General features: G+C 33.6%; 4 protein-coding genes across 4 annotated transcripts; 2 read left to right on the top strand and 2 right to left on the bottom strand.

Moving 5' to 3' along the window:
* Positions 1–1491: 1491 nt before the first annotated feature.
* Positions 1492–4589, bottom strand: HELRODRAFT_180467 (hypothetical protein; the record flags this gene model as incomplete). The annotated part of the gene is made up of 7 exons (XM_009029781.1): positions 1492–2033; positions 2212–2349; positions 2668–2706; positions 2886–3563; positions 3780–3781; positions 4194–4261; positions 4578–4589. The coding sequence occupies 7 exons, from the start codon at positions 4587–4589 to the stop codon at positions 1492–1494; spliced, it is 1479 nt and encodes a 492-aa protein (XP_009028029.1).
* Positions 4590–7302: 2713 nt separating this feature from the next.
* HELRODRAFT_180466 (hypothetical protein) lies at positions 7303–8259 on the bottom strand (the record flags this gene model as incomplete). Its single annotated transcript, XM_009029780.1, has 3 exons — positions 7303–7700; positions 7790–7930; positions 8238–8259. The coding sequence occupies 3 exons, from the start codon at positions 8257–8259 to the stop codon at positions 7303–7305; spliced, it is 561 nt and encodes a 186-aa protein (XP_009028028.1).
* A 5093-nt stretch (positions 8260–13352) lies between these two features.
* Positions 13353–13529, top strand: HELRODRAFT_127777 (hypothetical protein; the record flags this gene model as incomplete). Its single annotated transcript, XM_009029779.1, has 1 exon — positions 13353–13529. A coding segment is annotated over one exon (177 nt), but the record flags the coding sequence as incomplete, so codon positions are not given.
* Positions 13530–22182: 8653 nt separating this feature from the next.
* On the top strand, positions 22183–22467 carry HELRODRAFT_88034 (hypothetical protein; the record flags this gene model as incomplete). Its single annotated transcript, XM_009029750.1, has 2 exons — positions 22183–22320; positions 22432–22467. Coding segments are annotated over 2 exons (174 nt in total), but the record flags the coding sequence as incomplete, so codon positions are not given.
* Positions 22468–23395: the final 928 nt, after the last annotated feature.

Raw genomic sequence — 23395 nt, 5'->3', positions numbered from 1 at the left:
CTTGTGTATGTGAGTGTTTGTGTGTGTGTGTGTGTGGTGCGTGTACGTGTGTGAGTGTGTGTTGGTTAATACGTAAATTTTAATTGATTAAAGATAAATCATCACGTTAGAGGAAAATTCATTTATTACTTTCTTTCAAAATACATTATGAAAATTATCACATAAATAGAAAAAAGACAATTGAAACATTGTACATCTTCATATAAATATGTGTGTATATCTGTTTGTTTGTTCGTATGTGTGTGTGTGTGTGTTTGTATGCCTGTGTTTTATGTATGTATGTCCGCGTGTCTGTAATGTGTCTCTACGTATGCTTGCATTTATATGGGAGTGCAAATCTTCTTAATAAATGTTAAAAATATTTTTTGCGTCGTACATGAATGGCTTCTACGTATGCGTATTAAAAATGTGGAATGTTGAAGACATTGGAAATAATTAAGTAAAAACAAAATTGTGAGAACTAGGATGGAGAAGAGAGAAAGAGAAGAAAATAGATAGAGAGAGAGAAGGAAAAAGAAAGAGATAGAGAAAGAGATAGAGAAAGAGAGAGAAAAAGAGAGAAAGTGAGATGTAGAAAAAATTCAAGTACAATCAGACCAGTAGGATATGTCAAATGGAAATGGTTCCTGCGTAGTAATAAAGTTAAAAAATTGCAATAAAAAACAACAAAAACAATAAAACGATACTAATAATAATAGAATAATAATAATAATAATTAAATAATAATAATTAAAATAGTAATAAACCACCGATTGAATACCAGCGACAGACGTGATGACGAACAAGAGTGTCTCTAACTAAACATAGAAAAGTCAATTTTAACATTTGGTCCTCTGGCTGCTGAGTTATCAAGAAACATATAACTGAAGCATAAATTAGATATTTTAGCACGTGTAAGAGTTCTTTGGTCATTAATTTATTTATTTGCAATTTATTATTAGTTTCTACGTTAAAATGTCATTATAAGATCTGATCTGGATGAAGATATTTAAATGAAAAAATTGAAAACGGTTATAAAAATGAATGAAATAAAATCACTGCTTTACTGGATTTGTCAAGTGGGATCGAAATCAAATGATTGTTAATTGGTTGGTTCAATTGTTCATTCATTCATTCATTCGTTCGTTCGATCGTTCGTTCGATCGTTCGTTCGATCGTTCGTTCGTCCATTCATTCAAACAATTGTTTTTTCATTTATTTGTTCATTTATTCATTCAGTCAGACATTAATTTTTTACTCGTCTTTCAATTATTATCAAGTTATTTTAACTCAAATTATTTATTTGAACTTTATTTCTCAATTTATCAAACATAATCTGATCTTTCTGCTTACAAACTATTTCTACCAATCAATTATTTACAAATTCTCTCCTTCATTCATCATTTCAATCATTCATTTAATCTTTCATTAATTCATCCACACATCTATTCATTTATTCATTCACTCATTCATTCATTCACTCATTCACTTACTCATTCAATCTTCCACCCTTCAAAACAGTCCCATGGTTTCGTTCCCAGTAGCGTACCTATCTTCATTGCCACCAGCCTCTGACTTTGCTCCGGAGTTATAAATCCCACCCCTTCCCACGTTCCCATAATCCGATCCTTTATAATTCTCGTTCTCGAAAACCCCACTAGCACTCCTGCCGCTTTTTGAGTTGTAGGACGGCGGGCCGCCATTGTCGGCACCACCAGCGCCTCCCATAATTATAATATCGCTCTTGTTGTCGTTGTAGTCGTTGCCGTAGCTGACGTTGTGGTGGTCGTAAGTGAAGCCGACGTGATTCTTTGATTTTCTTGTTTTATTTTTGTAGCAGAAGCAGTAAGCGAGGATGGCGACGATGATGGCGATGGGAATGAGAAGGAGGAGGAAAAGTAGGTAGAGGAGTTTGTTTGTGGGGGCGGCTGTGGAGCTAACAGCGGCTCTCGCGTCCACAAAACATTGTTTGTTGTAGCCGGAGGTGCTGCCGTTGTAGCCATACATGCAGACGTAACCAGCTTGGCACGGCTGGCTGATGCACTGTTCGCCATCTAACGAATTTTATTTTTTTTTTGTATTTCGGGTTATTTAATTTTTAAAAATTCTGAATGAAAAAATTCAACTTTAATAGCAATTTAAAACAAATTGCAAATAAAAACAATTAATTAATTAATTATTATTTTATTATTATTACTATTTTGTTAATATTATTTGTAAATATTTTCTCACCTGTGGTGACATAAACAGCAGGGTTTGTTAAGGATGCATCTCCAACTTTAATCGTCGAACCGGAAAGAGCGGTGCTGTAAGCACCGTTCTGATTGGTCAAATTCGATGTGACGTCAAAACGCATCGTTACGTCGTTATCTGTGATTGGACGGTCGGTATAAAATTTATATTACATTTTAATAAATGAACGTAATTGATTAATTTTTAAGTTTTTTTTAATTCATTTTTTTTCAATTTAAATTTTTGTCTGGTTCAAAAAGCAGACCAAATTTCATCCTGATGTACATTGAAGAAGTAGACAAGCCAATGCATGGATAAATACTCAATAAAATAATCCTAATAAAAATATATAACAATAAAAACCATAAAAATAATTATAAATAATAATTATAATATAATTTTTTGATAAAAAAACGTTTTAATTTAATAATGGTATAAATTAAATTAAGCTCAGACTTGTTGCAACTGCTCTCTTCACTATCCTCAAAGCTTGGCCTGATTGTGAATAATTAATTTTAAATATTAATAACTAACGATATGAATATTAATGAGTTGCTGGTTTCACACTCATCGTCATCATCTTTATCATCATCGTCATCATAATCATCATCATTATCGCCAACGTCATAATCATAATCATCACCACTACCGTCATCATTGTCGCGAAAAACCACCTGCGTTTGTAATGACCAAATCAGTCTTTGTTGCTATGGACGTATTGGAGACTTGAAGCTTACTGGCCAGTTGGTTGATGACGTCACTGATGACATTTGAACTCGTCTCATTAACATTGGCGAGAGCGTTTGATTGGTTGGCATAGACAAGAAATAAATGATAATCAATGAGAGGGCTTGCCGTGGTGGTTGTAGTAGCGATGGAAGCGTTTGTTTGGTTTGTCGCAAGTGTTATTGAAGACACAGTAGGTTTGGTAGTAGTAGTAGTCGTAGTAGTAGTAGTGGTAGAAGGGGTAGAAGTTGCAGATGATGTTACAGCTGGAGCAGTAGTAGTAGAAGAAGGGATGGTTTGAGTGGATGTGGTACTTGTTGGAGAGGGTAATGGAGTGACGGTAGGGGAAGGTGGCGTTGTGGTTTGGGCTGAACCAGGTAGGAACGTGCCTAAAAATATTGTGGTCAGTTGAGGGGGGACTGGTGTGAAAGTTTGAAACTGGAAAGTGCTGGTGATTCCTGGGCCTGGCGTGTAGCTGGGTGCTGGTAGGCCCTGTGTGGTAGTGACCACTTGGTAGCCTGGGGTGGTGCTGACCGCCGGTATAAATGGTGTTTGTGTTGGGCCGGCTGGCTGAAGAGATACCGTTAGAGTTGGAGGTAATGATGTTTTAGCGGATATTCCAGCAACTGTGGGTTGAATTTGGTTTTGTTTGTTTGTTTGTTGTTTGGTGTTGTTTGTTCATTTGTTTTTATAAAGTTGGTCATATGTTATTCAAGATGTATGCGTAAATATATTGAAATAAATTAAAAAAGCTTCTCGTCTCAACCAACTTTTTTTTTGTTTATATAAACCTCGATGAATAATAAATTAAACATTCTGAAACATTCAACTCTAGAACTCACCTCTAAACAGTAGATAAACCATCCAACAAACAAACTGAAAAAAATTGTTAATGTTTACATTTATAAGTATTTTTGAATCATTTTATCGAGAAATCATAAACAATATTTACATTAACAAATATTTTCAGGAAAAAATTTCAAGATTTTATAACAAGCAGTGCATGTTACAACAATGTTCTTATAAGTAGTAATAATAGTGGTAGCAGTAACAGTAGTAGCAGCAGAAGTAGTAGTAGTAGTTGTTGTTGTAGTTATGGTAATAGTAGTAGTTGTAGCAGCAGCAGTAGTAGTAGTAGTAGTAGTAGTAATAGTAGTAGTAATAGTAGTAGTAGTAGTAGTAAGTAGTAGTGGTAGTAGTAGTGATTGTAGTAGTAGCAACAATAGTAGTAGTAGTAGTATTAAAATAATTCTAACGTTAATTTGTCGATTCCACATTTTGCGTTATCCACCCTTGAAGGATAATCAATGGGATATTTTAACGGCTTTGATTGGATAGTTAATAAATAAATTAATTAATTAAAAAATAATTAATTTAGCAACAAATTAATTTATAAATTTAAAAAGGTGGAGCAACTGTGGGTTCGAAAATTTCGTATCGTTGCCGAAAAAATTACTTTTCTTAAAAGCCGCCAAAATAGAACTATTAACCCATGAACTTTAATCAAATAATAATTTTTAATCTGACTATCTATCAAATCAATCAATTAAATTAATCACCAGTCATTCAGTTGATTAGTTAATTAATTAGCAAATTGATCGACAACATCATTCCTAATCTAATCCACCCAATAAAATAACTTTACTGAACATGGCAGCAACAGTAGTAGCAATACAATTATTTAAATACACATACCCGTGACGTTGTTTAAGAACGGGTATTGTGCTAAGTTAACAACTGGTTAATATGTAATTTCTTCGTATGTTTTTATAACGCCTTTCACTCTTTATCATAATTCTGCGTGTGTGTGTGTGTGTATGTGCGTGTGTGTACGTGTGTGTGTGTGTGTGTGTGGGTATGTGTGTGTTTATTTATTCATATATGTAGTATAGAGACACTTAAATCATTAACATGCATTTATACACATGTTGATATGCTACGGTAGGTATACAGTATATTTTTGTCGTAAAATTTGTATTCACTTTAACGTACATTCATGCATGTATACACAAACACACGAGCTCAAACACACAAACACACGCACACACACACAGACCATACATACACATACGTACGTACACATACATACATAGAATGAGTAGCCTGGTATTGTTACGCTTTGTTGAGCTGCACATATGCGTCATCAATAGGTAATGAATGCCTGAAAAAATTCTACCTAAAGCGCACGTTTGTGTTGTTGTTGCGTTTGTGTTGTTGTTGTTGTTGTCATTGGTGATGATGCTGTTGTTGGTTTTAGTTTTGCAATTTTTTGATTTTTCTTCTCTTCGATTTACTGTTGATTTTGATGTTGAAGTTATTTTCGTAAATGTCTTCATTGTTATGAATTGTTATGTTATATTGTTGTATATTGTTATATATTCAACATCGTTGTGTTATAGTTGAGGTTAAATGTTTGTAAAATTTTGTACTATATGTTCTAGCTTAAGTGTTATTTTTCCATCATAACATACAGCAAGGTGTGTTATGTTATTATCGTTATTATCGTTAAATCAAAGCTCCTAATTGCTTACCATTTGTTAAGAATATTTTATAAATGTTATTATTGTTATCATTTTGTTTTTGATTCAATATTATTTTTGTTATTATTTTTTGATTGTTGTTTGGCTTTTTCCTGCCTTCCATGTTGTTATTGACAACGTGGGAGCCAGAAATAGAGGGAGAGAGAGAGAGAGAGAGAGAGAGAAAGAGAAAGAGAAAGAGAGAGAGAGAGAGAGAGAGAGAAAGAGGTGCATTATTATCGAATGATCGCGTTCCCCTAAGTGCTGGAAAATCCACCAGTACCAACTTCATGGCGTTTACCTGGATGTTTTACTTTTAAACAACAATTTTGAAAAAAAACCGTTTTTATTTAGTAATAGTAGTAGTAATGCATCTAGTAGTGGTAGTGGTAGTAGTATTAGTAGTAGTAGCAGTAGTAGTATTAGTAGTAGTAGTAGTAGTAGTAGTAGTAGTAGTAGTAGTAGTAGTAGTAGTAGTAGTAGTATAGTAGTAGTAGTAGTAGTAGTGGTAGTAGTATTAGTAATAGTAGCAGTAGTAGTATTAGTAGTAGTAGTAGTAGTAGTAGTAGTAGTAGTAGTGGTAGTAGTATTAGTAATAGTAGCAGTAGTAGTATTAGTAGTAGTAGTAGTAGTAGTAGTAGTAGTAGTAGTGGTAGTAGTATTAGTAATAGTAGCAGTAGTAGTATTAGTAGTAGTAGTAGTAGTAGTAGTAGTAGTAGAATCAGTAATATGCGTAGTAGTAGTAGTAATTTATTTTTTCTTCTTATTATTATTATTGTGTCCGTTCGTTATTACTAAGTGTACTGCAATTTACCGGAAACTGCTTGTAAATTTTGCTAACGAACTTTACACATCTTAAATATAATGCTCATGTATTACGAATAATATGAACAAAAGACGATGAAGACGACGACGATGATGATGAAACTGATGACGCTGATGATGATAATTATGATGGTGATGATGGTGAGGATTATGATAGTGATGATGGTGATGGTTTAAGTCGATGATGATTTTTAAAACCGTTGAATAGCACCAATTCAAACATAAGAAAGCACTTATTAGTTTAAAAATTTTCTTCAATTAACTAAAATAAGTTAGAAATGATTGTTTATTTATGTTTTCAATAAAATGTTTATGGAAAATTAACATTGAATAAGTTGTTGAGAAGACGGACCTAGACAATTTTTATGGAAGGGTGCCAAAATTTGACACGGCAGTGACAAAAACTGGAAATATTTGGTGGTTTTTTTACCCACATAGTTCGCGTATCAGAGAATTGTGTGTCAGTTTTCTGATTTGAAATGGTGTTTTCAGGTATAAATATCTAATGTATGAGTATAAATATATTATGTATAAGTGTATTCTTATGTGTGTATATATATATATGTGTTGGGTAAATTTTAAAAAAAAATGACTAAAAAAGGTAATTGGTCTTTAACGTTTATTTCGCCTTTAAATAATTACTTTGAGATTTGTATGACATTAGCGTTATAATAATCATCCATACGATCAAATGTTTTGTAAAAAAAAATATGTTAGAAAGATGAATGTGTTTTAAATATACAAATTTATTTACAATAAATAATGCTGTCAAAATATCAAGTGAATTGTAATAATTGGTCTTAATTAGAAACAAAAAAATCAAGTAACCAAGATAGATGAAAATTCTTAAATATGAAAAGACATCATCGTTAACTTCATCATTTTTTATTTGCACCATCATCACCCCCATCTTTATCATCATTATCATCCGTGCAGCCATCGTCACAACCAGCTTAATTAACCACATAACCACTACAATCATCACACCATTTCAATCATCACCATCATCACATCATCATCGTCAATTCTTCTTCTCATCGTCTTCATCTTTCATCTTTTTCTCATCATCGCCATCTTTAAAAGCACTCACTCTGGTGCTCTTATTATCATCACCCCCATCATCACTGCCATTATTTACTTTCTTCTTGGCAACATCTTTTTCAATCGTTTTACCTTTCTCGGCGTCATCGTAGTGGTAGTCGATACCATCGCCACCACGGACATCAATCACGACGTTTCTGTCTTGCAGTCCCGCTTCATCATTTCTCTTTCGCTCACCAGAGCTGTACACCCAGGCAGAAATTAAACAGATGATCGCCAGGGTCAGGACGACACTCAGAAAAATGAACAAGATGGCAAAGTAGAAGTAATCCTCTTTGAAGCAGCCACACGTGACGACAGTTGCTGGGACGTCGGCGTCTGATTGGATGGTTGATTGGTTGGTTGGTTGTTTATGATTGGTTGGTTAATGCTAGTAATAAATTAAATAAAAAATACTAAACTGTAACCTTCATAAACATTACGAACTTCTGTCTTATCTGTTGCATTTGCTGGCAATAATGCATTTACAACGGATGGTACCTCAGACTGTTCAGCCGCAGTTAGGACGAAACATATTATAAAAATGAAAACTGTGTGGTTGAAAATGTCTGTATGTTTGTGTGTGTATGTTTGTTCGTTTGCATGTGTGTGTGTGTGTTTGTATGTACATCATGTGTGTTATGTTTGCTTGTGTGTACGAGTGCCAATCTACCAATATTACCTACCAACAAAGTCAAAATTAAAATTTTATCTTAATAAAATGATTAACATCAAATCTTTAGTTTTTACCACAAATATTCTTCTTATTCGTAATTAAAATAATTGAAAATTCATACATACAAATTTTAAGCAATGAGTACACACACACACACACATACACTCATACACACACGCACACACACACATAATAGAAACCTTTCGTCATTAATCCAGACATTTTTGGGAAAGATAAAAGATTAAACAAATAAAATAAAATAATTAATAATCAAAATATAAATGTTATATAACAATGAATAGTTATAATAATATTAATAATAATTACTAAAAAAATAAAACTCTAGAAAAATTATTATTTTTAAACTTGAGGCGGAAAATTACAGAACGAAATATCTCAAACAACAAATGATGAAACGCACTAAAAAGTAACAAATATTATAAATCAAACGATGAAAAAATTGATAATAATGATTAGAAAATGATTAAGACAATAATTAAATTATCATTTAAATGATTAAGAAAGATTAAAGTGATTGAAGTGATTTCTTAAAATAATATTACGCTACGAGTAACTAAGTCGTGTTAGTTGCGTGTGATTTCATCGATTTTTCGATTGCATACACATCTGTGCTATTATTATTATATTATTGTTATTATTATTATTATTATTATTGCTATTATTATTATTATTAGTTATTATTAATATTTTTGTTAGACTTTTATTGTAGATAAAGTACAAAATGATTTGTGAATGGTATTCCTGGCTTTATTATTTATCAACTGCTTTGGTTTTGGATTTGGTGATATAAGTTTTAAAAAAAAATGTCTGATTGGATGTTTGTGTGTGTGTTTGATTGTATGTGTTTGTTTGTCAGTGTGTTTGTGTTTGTATGTGTGTGTGTGTGTTTGTCTGAGTGTGTGTGTGAGTGTATGTGTGAATATTTTACTAGCTATCAGCCAGTAATGCCAACAAAAACATCAGCATATCTACCAGATATGCTGATGCATTTGTTATGTTAGCTCACTCGTGCATTAAGTTTATCTAAGTAGTAGAAGCAGTAGTAACGAGATAAAATCAATTGCATCACCTTGGTAGTACATAAAATAATAAACATACTAGCGAACTATCATACATACATACATACACACATACATATACACGCACATACATACATACATACATACATACATACATACATACATACATACATACATACATACATACATACATACATACATACATACATACATACATACATACATACATACATACACTACAAACATACATCTATATACATGTTATTATTTGAATAATAATTTTTTGTCTACACGCCTTTTGTTTTCATGTTTTTATAGTTTTAGCATGGGTTTTGTGTTTATGTTAGTATGTGTTTGTATGTCTGTGTGGATGTATGTGTGTGTGTATGTGTGTGGTGTGTGTGTGTGTGTGGTGTGTGGTGTGTGTGTGTGTGTAAGAGATTCTTTTCGATACAATCTAAATGGTATCCACGTATCTCATATTGTAATGAAGCATTTGCTGTAAAACAGGCTCTGTTTCATTAGCGTCAGAAGCAACAACAACAACAACAATATTAATAATAACCAAAACAACAACAACAATAATAATAATAACCAAAATAACAACTATAATAATAACAACAACAACAACAATAGTAATAATAATAATAATGATTATATTGAAGATGATGACGCAAGTAGCCTATATAAACCTCTTTTCAATTAAGCAGACAGAAGGATATGCAAAACTAAGAATGATGACGACGATGACGACGACGATGAAAGTGATAATTATGATGATGATGATGATGATGATGATGATGATGTGGATGATGATGATGTGGATGATGACGATGATGATGATGATGATGATGATGTGGATGATGATGATGATGATGATGTGGATGATGATGATGATGATGATGATGATGATGATGATGATGATGATGATGATGATGATGTGGATGATGATGATGATGATGATGATGATGATGATGATGATGATGATGATGATGACGACAACTGCCACATTATTATTATTATTATTATTATTATTATTATTATTATTATTAGAGAATTTATCCACGTTTTTCGTCTACATCAGCCATCATCCTACTTTGATATAGTTTTAATTTATCCATAAATTTGTAATAATAATAATAATAATAATAATTATTATTATTAATATTATTGTTATTTTTAGTAGTAGTAGTAACACTAGTAGTAGTAGTAGGAGTAGTCGTAGTAGTAGTAGTAGTAGTTGTTGTTGTTGTTGTAGTAGCAGCGGCAGTACCAGTAGCAGTAGATAGAAACGATAATGAGGCTGATAATTTTTGGTGGTAATGTCGCATACAATGATGACGATGATGACGATGACGACAAAGATGATAATGATGATGATGACGATGATGATGACGACGACGACGATGAAGATGATGATGATAGAATATTCTAGGAGGTTGTTATTGCCTTCGCTGTTAAGCTTATATGGAATTTAACAGGTTAAACATGATGACGATGATGATGATAATGATGATGATGATGATGATGATGATGATGATGTGAATGATGATGATGATGATGTGGATGATGATGTGGATGATGATGATGATGATGATGTGAATGATGATGATGATGATGTGGATGATGACGACGACGGCAGTGATGATAATGATAGATAGGTATATCTTATTTACCCCTATCTTAATTCAGCGCTAAATAAAACAACTTATTTGGTTATAAAAAAAAATTGTTTGTAATCATTTTTCTTTGCGGATAGTAACAATGTTGTAAACAAACATGAATTTTTTATCTGTGTATTTGTATAGATGAATGATGGCTTGTTTGTTATTGTGCTACTAATACTCGTATCAATACTGCTGCTGCTACTACTACTACTACCATTACTACTATTACTACTGCTGCTGCTGCTGCTGCTGCTACTTCCACAGCTGCTACTATTGCTACTATATATATACAGTTTTAAGTATAAGTTTTAGACCTTCACTAAATATTTTATTATCCTTAAATTGTTATCACCTTTCACCATCATCATTGCCATCGTTATCAACAAAAGCACCATCATCATCATCATCGTCATCATCCTCATCGTCATCGTCATCATCAACCAAAAACAAAACATCATTACCATCGCAACCATCTTCACTCTAAATGCTATAGTTCAGATACGCTTAAATAGAAATACATTTTAGGAGCTCACACGCACATGCACAGCAAACACACTTACACACGCACGCACATATACATGTACACACAACACACACACACACACATGTACACAAACATTGTAGTTTTTTTTTATTAAGACCAGAAGCGTAGCCTATTTTAACCATCAAAAATATACAGAAACAGCAAAAAACATAAAATAAAATGAAATCTATACCATACTTCTGAAATACAACATATATATAATTATACTAATATGGTTTTGTGTATATATACACATGTACATATTCATACACATACAAATGTATACATATGCATACAAAGATAAACATATAAAAATATACAAGGCAAAACCATGTATACAATTGATGATGATGCTAATCTACTACATACATATTTTAGTATAGCACGTAAGATTGAATGTTAGAATGTAGATGTTTATTAATGTAGTTCCCTCTGTAATTCTTTAAGTACTAAGGAGTTTATATTTTTGTTGAAATAATAAAAATATTAGTGATTAGTGATAATTATTATTTTTTGAAATATTATGATTAATATTTTGCGGAATTAAATTTGTTTTTTGGAGTTTTGTGATTGCCTATGTCTTGGATGAATTAAGCCGGCTCAAACGTTATCCAAAACACAAACAACATTTCTAATTTCAACAACAACGAAAACAACATTTATATAGCGCCAACTCGTTATCACTAACAGCAATGTTATTAACAGACGCTGACATCAACAACCTCAACAACAAAAAATGACATCAACATCTTCGGAAACTTCAAATTCGTGGTTTAAAACGCAGCATATCTTTAACGAGAAAAACATTTCATGTAAACAACCGAAAGGAACATTACATAAAGTGAAGATGATGAAGCTTTGCTTGGAATCGTACCAGCAAAAACAAAATCATTTCCACTCCCTCGTTCATCATCATCGTCGTCGTCATCGCCATCCTCATTGCCAACGTGAAAAATCTAAACACGCCTTTCAACCGCAACTCTCCCCAGCCATCAACAATGTCTCTCTCATCATCGTCGTCGTCGTCGTCTTCAACATTCTTTCAACGTCACCAGCGACGGCCAACAAAGTTGTGGAGGTGCGGACGCCCCATGCCACGTACAGGGGTATTGAGGTGTACCCAAACAAGGGTACGAATCTGGTACAAAAGTTCTTGAATATTCGGTACGGTCGAGTTATCGATCGATTTGCCGAAGCCATTCCTATCCGGCATGAAGATGTAATCAGCAGTTACTCTAATATCACCGTTGAAAACAATGACGTCATTGTCAACCTTGAACAGTCAATTAGAATGCACTGCTATGACGTCACAAATCCACCGAAAAAATCAGCAGCATCATCAACAGCATCGTCATCTTCGTCTTACTCCTTACACATGGAAGCGAGTGATTGTTTGTTCTTGCATATTTGGAAACCAAAAGACGTATCGAGACCAACACCGACCACAACGACCACAACAACCACTACTACTACAACTACTACAACTTTGCCTACTACAGCAACTACTACTGTTTCCATCAACTCAACAACTAGTTCACTCAACTTCACATATTTTGAACTCATTTTCAACTCAACCAATTCATCCATGATATCAACTCTCACAACAACTGCTATAACGGCAACGGCCACAAACATGAACGTTACTAACAACAATAGCACCACCAACAATACCACCACTGCCACCACCAGCGGCACCACTACGAACGACGACGAATTCAAGCCACCTAAAAAAGCGGTGCTGGTCTGGTTGTACGGTTACACCATCTCAATGAATGATATCTACACTAAGCCAACCGATCGTCTATACGATGGTTGTTCAGTACTTTTAGTTATTTTATTTCAGTTATTTTACTTCACCAATCCCATAAAAATTCATTTAGAAATGTTTTAACTTCATGGCAATATATTTGTTACAGAGTTACGTGTGTTATTGCAACAATACAATTGTCATGTAATTTTTTTTATATATTTTGAATGATGTGTTAAACAATTGAAAAAAAAAATGTAAAACCCGTGACAATTAACGAGATTGTAGTTGAAAGGATGAAAAATTTCGCCAACGTTTCAAACCCCATAGGTTCAAACCTAGCGTCGCAGGATATCATCGTAGTCGGTGTAGAATACCGGATCGGTCCCGACGGCTTCCTTAACATGCAGTACAGTAACTCGGGACTGAAGGATCAAATCCTGGCGTTGAAGTGGATTCGAGATAACATTGGATATTTTGGAGGGGATAAGAATAGGATTACACTGGCCGGGGAAGGGTATGTTTAAAATTTATTTTAAATAATTGGTTAAATAATTGCGTGAAAATTTATTAGTTAGCTGATTAGTCATTAAATCTTTAACCATAGTTTAATCATCCTTCATAAATTTTCTTTCCTCTATTAGGTTCAGCGCTCTATGCATAGGCTACCTACTTCTCTCTCCAACTTATCACGATCTCTTCAATTCGACCTTCATCCTGAATGCAGTTCCGAACGCTCTCTGGCTGTACGACTACGAAGTATCAGAGTGGACAAATATTCGATACCACTTGATACACCGGAAAGTTCTCAACTGTTCCGCCAGACTGGACAACAGAACCTCATTGCTAAACAACACTACAGACGTGGATGAAGTCATCAGTAATAGTTCTCTGGTGCAAAATAGTACTGAAAATAACCTTAATATTACAATTGCTAGTCAGGAAACTATCAAAAATGATTCAAATTGTGTGGCAAGTAACTGCAGTGAAGTTCGGAGCAAGCGCTCTGCCACTACCTTTAGTCGTTTTCGTTATACTCCATACCGCTTTATTACCACTACCACAACTACAAAAACGACAACTACAACCAAAACAACCCGTACCACTACTACCACCACCACTACTACCACTACCACTACTACCACCACCACTACTACCACTACTATATGGCGTTTTTTCAGGATTACCACTACTACAACTACTACTCCTACAACGTCATTTTTCAAAACAACTACCGTGAAAGTCGCCTACGCTATACCTTATAGAAGAACAACAACGACAACTAGACCAACTACAACTACATCGACGACAAGAACTACAACCACCACCGCCGCCACCACCACTTCTACCACGACAACTACCACTACTACCGTTCCTACAACTACAACTACAACAACTACTACTACAAAACTGAACTTCGAATATGAAACCTGCCAAGCGATTGATGAAATCATTAAGAAGGACAACTTTACGGAGCCATTTGAAACGGCAAAGTTGAAATCGAAAATACCTTGGTGGGCTTACTTCATGCCTCTCATTGACAAAGACACCATCACAGATGACCCGTGGAAGTTGTTGCATCAGGCTGAACATTTGAAGGGGAGGAACGTCCTGATTGGCTGGCCCAGAGATATAGGTTCCAATTTTTTGTAACTCTTTATTCGCACAGTTTATATACGAAATGAAGGGACCCCCTGCAATATTAACTGTTACACTTCACCAATTTTACATTTGTAGTACGTATCACCGCCAAAGTTGCTAGCGACGAAATTTTTAAACGCGTATTGTTTTCTAAATGAGATTTTATTCGTGCAAAAAAATATGCCAAAGATATTGTACCTGATATAATTGAATATGTAACCAATCAAATATTCGTGTCTTTGTGAAATACAAATTTGGTAGATGTTGTAGATAAAAATATATATTCATGAATATAAGTTGATAATTCTTACTTTTCACACTGTAATATTCATTAGTCTTGTACTCCATCACTATCTCAACTGCTACCGCTATCTTCTACATAAATTTTTTCCGCCATATCTCTCCGCACAATTCCCAAAACGGTAAACTTCCACATTACACTAACAACCACCCAACCAACAATGACGTCATTCAGGCTCCTACGACTTAGTATCCGGAATGTTTGAAATAGGCCACAATCCCGAACAATACGCCAACGTATCTGGGATCGCCAGGATCATAGACAGACCGGAGTATTTGAAGACAATTGGGATGCTGTATAAGGAAGGAAGCCCGATGAAGATAAATCAAATTTTTGGCAATTACCTCTCAGACTATAGGTACAAATGTCCAATCAACCAGTTTATTGAAGCTCTGCGACGCCAACAAGTTCACATGTTCAGCTACGAATTCTCGCATATGTTAGTTCATTCGCTGGTTTTGCCTGGTTCAGTTTAAGATGAGCATCATTTTTATTTATTCACTTGGGTTTTACAATTTTGTTTAAACTGGCAATGCTAAAAACACAAACACACACACATACATATGCATACACGCACAAAGTTTTTCACACACACACATACATACACATACACACTCTCTAACTTTCTCACACACTCAGAAACAAATAAACAACATATAAAAAACTGCAAAACATAAACAACAGAAGTAATATTTATTCATATGATTCAAACCACACAACCAACCAGCCAACCAACCAACTACCTAATCAACTAACCAACCAACCACTTAACCAAACCTCAAAAACAGAGCTTTAAAATGGCCCCTGTGGTGTGGAACGCCTAGAGGGCTCGACCTCAACGCCCTCTTCGGCTACTTCTACGACAGTGACCCCACTTCTTACCCTGGCTCATTTATGGCACTGGCAGACAAATTTATGAAGTTTTGTGGAGATTTTGTTAAGACAGGGTTGGTCTGGTTTGTCTATAGTTTTTTTTATATAGTTTATATTGTTGTTTTTCTAGTTGATGTTGTCGTTCAAACGTTCGTTTCGTTTCTTAAACGTTTGAAGTTGTATTCATTTACGTGTATTTCATAATAAAATTCTTTCACTATTTTTAAGATTTTCATGTAATTATTTTTTCACCATTACCACCATCTTCATCATCAACATCACCATTATCATCATCTTCTTTTTCTACTTCATCTTCTTCTCCTTCTTCATCTTCTTCTTCATCTCCTTCTACTTTATCTTCTTCTTCATTTTCTTCTTCCTCATCTTCTTTTTCATCTTCTTTTTCATCTTCATCCACATCATCTTTTTCATCTTCTCCTTCTTCACCATCTTCATCATCATCATTCTCTTTACGATAACCCACATAGCAACCCCTACCCTAACTTCTGGTACAACAACGAAACAGTTTTATTGTACCGTGGAAACGAACGTGTAGCTGCTGAAGACAGGTAGGCATTATTATTATTATTATTCTTTTTATTATTATCATTTATTTGTTAGTTTATTATTGTAGTTATTATTAGTAGTAGTATTGGTAGTAGTAGTAGTAGTATTAGCAGCAGTTGCAGTAATAGTAGAAGTAGTAGCAGTAGTTGTTGTTTTTGTTGTTGTAGTAATAGTAATAGTAGTAGTAGTAGTAGTAGTAGTAGTAGTAGTAATTATAATTTTATGATTTTTATAAAAAGCTAAGTTACACTTATTTTAAAATTCAGAACTTATTTTTGTACGGAGTTAAAGAAAATTATTCCTTGGCCTGACGGTAGGCTGATATTCATTCATTCATTCACTCATTCATTCATTCATTCATTCACTCACTCACTCATTCATTCATTCATTTATTCACTCATTCATTCATTCATTCACTCATTCATTCATTCTTTCATTCGTTCGTTCATCTTTTCATCTTTTTTCAAATCCATATCAGATCATTGAAATCTTAATTAATTAATTAGCTAATTAATTAATTTCTGGAGTCTTAAATTCTAAAGCAGCTTTAATGACGGTTCTAAAAATAATAATTACAAACTAACACTGTAATTTAATTCTTAAACAAATAAACGAAACGAAACGATAGAAAAATATTTTTAATTTACCAGTATTCGAGCCCGTAGAAATTCCACAAAACGAAACCACCACCATCACCTACACCAATGATACAAAAAGTTTTGATGGCAAAGTCGATGAAGAGGATAGAGAAGATGGGAAAAATGAAACTATCCACTTAACCACAGTAGCAGGTTTAGTTTTATTTTGAGATGGCTGCATATTCACATTTTAGAATAATATCAATTAGTTTCTCTAATGCTATATAACAGGGGTCGGCAAACGTTTTGCTGTGAGGGCCGCATTGAGAACTATTTTACCTTTGAAGGGCCACATTTATACTTGAATAGCAAATTTTTTCCATCCGGGGGAGAATTTTTTAAAATTTGTGGTTTCTTTTTTTGGTCATAATGTCTGGTCTGGTTGAGGATCTTTTTTCGGCGAACAAGGCTTCGCGAGCCGCATAAAATAGCTTCGCCAGCCGTAGTTTGCCCACCCCTGTTGTATAATGTTTATTCAGCAAAAAACTCATTATTTATTCTTAATTTATTTTGAAGATCTTCTATTTTCACAAAATTTGTCATGTTTTTTGATGAAGTTTCGAGCTTTTTTTAATCCTAGAGCATATTTGTATAAACATTCATCAAACCTCGCCTCAGCAGAACAAACAACGGTGACCACAAGTAAGATCAGCATAGAATCAACAGAAAAAATGACCCCAATTATGACGTCATCGTCACCAAAAACGCCATCTACGTCATCGTCGCCGTCAAAGCCATCATCCTCTTCGTCATCGCCACTGCTGCCGCTTTCGTTGCTACTATTGTCGTCGTTGTTATCATTATTATTATTAATGCGTGCTCTTTGATATCATCGTTTGATTTTTTATTATTAAAAATTTTACAACCAAAGAAAAAAATTAAATAAATAAATTTTTCAGCTTTAGTAAAATAATTGATTTCCAATTAGTTTTTTAATTTATAAATTTATTTATATCAAGCAAAAATTTTTACCTTTGTTTTTAAATCCCTTTTCTTAAACGTGAATATGTAGATTTAACTTATTATTGCAAAGTTCATTTTCATACATAAGTAAATATGAATAAATAAAATATATATATATATATATATATATATATATATATATAGATATTTATTTATCAGTTTTTCTCTCCCTCGCTCTCTCTATCTCTCTCTCCCTCTCTCTTTATATATATATATATATATATATATATATATATATATATAAATTCTATATGTTATTTTTGCATGTGATTAAAACAAGTTTGCTAATATTGCTGTATTTTATAAATTAATAACAATATTAAATTAAAAATATGATAGATCAATAATAATAATATTATTATTTTTATATAAAGAGGGCCGTGTTTTTGTTATGTTCTTTATTAATATTTTTATTATTTTATTATTAATTTTTAGATATAATTAATAATAATTTCCACACACGTGTGTTTGCGCACACACACACGCACACACACATACATATACACGCACATACATACATACATACATACATACATACATACATACATACATACATACATACATACATACATACATACATACATACATAGTAGGCGATTGTAGGGAATATTTTTTTCGCTATGAATAATATCTCGTGCAATCTGCAGCGGTTTTTGCGCGTCTGTGTGTTGGAAAATGTGGAGTTGAATGCCGACGGGGTTGAGTGACGTTATAGCAAATAAAATCAAATTTAGTCAGACGCTTGGCTTTTGGTGTCATTCGTCAATGATTTGGTTTTAACATACATACATACGCACATACATACATACATACATACATACATACATACATACATACATACATACATACATACATACATACATACATACATAGATTGGAAGGTCATGGCAGATTTGGAGGGCATGAGGAACCACCCATTGTTAATAAAGGATACAGGAGCGAGACCCGACGTTGTGGTACAGTCGGTATCAGCAGACACTTTTATTTTAGTCGAGCTGACTCTACCTTATGAGGCTAATACAGCAGCAAGTCACGATATAAAAACAGCCAAGTATGAAGAGCTTGTTAGTGAGATAGAACAATGTGGGTTAAGGTGTTTGTTGTACGCAGTTGAGGTCGGTGCAAGAGGTGTTGCTGGTTGTTTAGTGTACAGCTTTTTGAAGGATTTGGGTTTGGCAGGTGAGAGACGATCGAGTGGTATGAAGAACATAGGACATACAGCCAACAAGCGTCTTACTGGATATAATTATGTAGGAAGAAAAAGGAATGCGAGTTTAAATAGTTAACAGACGAGTTCGTGTGCCCGCAAGGCTTTCGATTACTTAACACTCACAGATTTGGCTTAGCGTGTTACTTGGCTCGTCGATATAACTCACATCGTGATATGTTTATATGTGAACTGTCTGGCACGCCTAAAAAAATTTTCAGTTTAAAAGAAGTGATTTCAAAGCGAGGCAAATTGTTTGTTCAACAAGAGACATCCAACCAATCTCTGGATGTGGCCCTGTTTCACGAGAGTGTCAGGAAGTTAAAGGGCCTTTTTCTTTCCATTCACTGCATGGCTTTAATAAAGTTCCACGCGTTGTACAGCAATAACTATAAGCGCTTCTGAGAATTTTTTATACATACATACATACATGTATACATACATATATACATACATACAGACAGACATGTATACATACATATATACATACATACAGACAGACATGTATACAAACATATTTACATCCATACATACATATTTCATGTATAAGTGTGATTTTAACATACACTCTGATAACTTGCTGATCTTTTTGATTGTTGTTTTTTATGATAGTAAAGGAAAAAATTAATAAATAAAACTTTTGTTTTTATTTACGTGGACTAGCGGTAGATAAGGTGTCTCTTGCGATGAAGTTCCCGGGTTTAAATGCAGGGATATTACACTCAAAACATGCGCATGTCATAAGCCTGATTGTATATATATAAAGATAATATATATATATACAATAGCAATACGTATAATAAAAACAACAACAATAATATTAAATATTAATTTCAATTTACATCACATTCGCATCTTCCATTCATCCATCAATCTTTCTCTCTTTCCATTATTATATTAATAAGATCAAACAATTAATTCATTAATTAACGACCATATGCATGTATGTATGTATGTATGTATGTATGTATGTATGTATGTATGTATGTATGTATGTATGTATGTATGTATGTATGTATGTATGTATGTATGTATGTGTGTGTGTGTGTATGTATGTATGTATGTATGTATGTATGTATGTATGTATGTATGTATGTATGTATGTATGTATGTATGTATGTATGTATGTATGTATGTATGTATGTATGTATGTATGTATGTATGTATGTATGTATGTATGTATGTATGTATGTATGTATGTATGTATGTATGTATGTATGAACGTGTGTGTGTGTGTGTATGTATGTATGTATGTATGTATGTATGTATGTATGTATGTATGTATGTATGTATGTATGTATGTATGTATGTATGTATGTTTGTATGTATGTTTGTATGTATGCTGTTTATACATTTCCTTTCATGTCAATAGGAGACGTCGTCAATATGTTCAGTCCAATTGAAATAATGGATTATAACAATTTTCTTAAAGAAGGCGGTGATGATGACGTTTGTGATGATGAAGATGATGATGTTGATGATGGTGATGATGATGATGAAGATGGTGGTGATGGTGATGATGTTGGCGACAATGGTGATAGCGATGATTGACTTTTAATAATAAATTTTTGAATGATTAAAAATATGAGGAGTGAATTTGATGATATTCAAGTAAGAAATTGAAAACAGCAAAACTCAACGAGGTAATAATAACTTACCGCTGATATGATAGCTCAAAAAGTAAGAGCGTTATAACATTCGCTGTTTCGACGTTACCTGGTTCGAATGCGGCCAGACGTGAATGTAACCATCTATTTGATTCTATGTGAGTGTTGAGCTCGATTGAGACAAACAAATTTATCAAATATTTGATTCTATGTGAGTGTTGAGCTTGATTGAGACAAACAAATTTATCAAATATTTAATAAATTTGAAAAAAAATTAATGATAATTGAAGTCTTTGAAATCTGAAAAACGTTGACGTCGAGATGATGGCGGTGACGTCATTTGAAGATGATGATGATGATGGTGATGATGATGATGATGATGGCAAGTGATGAATGAGTTTGAAGACGGGTAGGTGATCGCAATTAATAAATTTCAATTAACATCATTGCTAAATTAATCATTCCGAGTGTATTTGCGATGATGACGATGATGACGATGATGATGATCATGATTATAATCATCATCATGTTATCATTGTATCATTACAATATTTTCACCATTGGTTCTACGTTGCTAATGATAATATAATTATCATCAAAAACATCGCCCCGATAAATAGCATGACATCTTTCATTTCGAAGTCACGTCACCTTCAAACCATCAGAAAATATTGCTGGTGTACATTGTGTCATTGTAAAAAATCGTTTCTAACAAGATATTTCAAACGAAATAAAAGCACCACTACTATTGGCTCTCCGTTCAAAAACGTCATCTTATTGGATGAAGCTTAGCCAATCGGAACGTTTTAATTTTGAATTATTGCGAATTAAGATTGCCGTATTCGATTTTTTTTCAAATTTTAATTTGATAATTGATCTGGGAATGGCTCTGTCTGCTATAAAAAGATGAGATTTCTCATCAGAGGTGCAATGATATAACATTTAATTTAGATTTATACGTCAGAGTTCGTCCGTTGGCAAGTCAAGAACTGGATGAATGGAGGATGATTATGAACATCTGCTGGATTCATCACGGTCCAAAAGACAAGTTTGATAAATTTGCATCGATTTAACTTTAATTTTAACAGGCAATTGAAACTTTTGGTTTGTATTTAGCGGCTATTAAAGTTTTTCAAGCAATAAATTTACTTTTATTTAATTTAATTAACTTGAATGAAATATCTGAACCGCGGTCACCAAAATGTGAATATCACAAACCAGTAAAAATTTTTATGATAATCACCTTTAATATCACAAAATTAAAATAAAATGATTGAAATAATGCACGATGAACAAATGATGAGATCATCTAAATGTTACCGGGCTAGACCAAAGACCAAAAATAATTAATTAACTAATTAAATATCTTTGCAGAGACGCAACAGAACGACTTTCAGTGGTTCACAACTGCTCTCATTAGAACGTACGTTCGCAAAAACGAGGTATCCAGATATCATCATCAGAGAAAGTTTGGCCGCCAGTGTAGGGCTATCAGAGGCCAGAATACAGGTGAGGCTGAATGGTGAAGTCATTTTAAAAGTGCTTTAGTGAGAATTGATTTTGTATTTCAGTAAAATTGTTTGATAATTTTTTAAATTATTAAAAATTGGGTAACTTTAGGTCTGGTTTCAGAACAGACGAGCAAAATGGCGTAAAATCCTTTCCAAATCTGCAAAAGTGGCCTCTCATATTTTAGCACCCCCACCACCACCGCCATCGTCGACATCATTTTCGTCATCATTAATATCAGCATCTGTGACGTCATCATCTACGTCACAATCTTCGCTTCCGTCATCTGCCCATCTCTCCACGCCTCAGATGACTTTACCGCTATCATTCCTTACATCAACTGTATCACAATCATCATCTTCATTATCATCATCATCATCATTCTCCTCTTCCTCATCGTCATCATCATCATCAATTACGTCGTCAAAAACGAAACTTCCGAAGACGTCTGACGATTGTTTGCGCTCTGTCGCAGACGATGACGTCACGATGGGTATTAAAAATATGAACTACTATAACAACAACTGCAATCATAATTACACTTATAATAATTACAATAGTGAAAATCATAACAACGATCATGGTAATAGTGATGAAAATGACAGTAATCCTAATAAAAAGAATAATAATAATCATAATAATAAACATGATGATGACGACGACGATGACGAAAAATACAATGCGAGGACAGCTAGAGTGGAAGGAAATGACATCACTTTCTTGCCATTTCCAACAAATACCGATGTTCAATTCACATTGGAGGATAAATTTCTCAATTATACTACGAAGTACGTTAAAGACGGCACCGGCTACGCATGCAACTTGAACAACTTCTTCAACAAATTCATCAAAAACAACAACAACGTCGACTGTTACATCAATGCTAACAACAGCAGCAACAACAACAACAGTTCCAACAACAATTACATCAACAGTTCCATCAACAAAACAGTCAATGTTAATGGCATCTCCAACGACAATGATGAATCGAGCGAGAACGAGTTAATTTTAAACGGCAGGAGACCCAATTTTAACGAACACCACAACACAAATGTTTACTTTGCACCCAACAACA

The sequence above is a fragment of the Helobdella robusta genome (genome assembly GCF_000326865.2).
Source record: "Helobdella robusta unplaced genomic scaffold HELROscaffold_62, whole genome shotgun sequence".
Taxonomy (NCBI): domain Eukaryota; kingdom Metazoa; phylum Annelida; class Clitellata; order Rhynchobdellida; family Glossiphoniidae; genus Helobdella; species Helobdella robusta.
The sequence above is the reverse complement of the archived record's forward strand: the minus strand, read 5'-3'. Positions and strand labels throughout refer to the sequence as shown.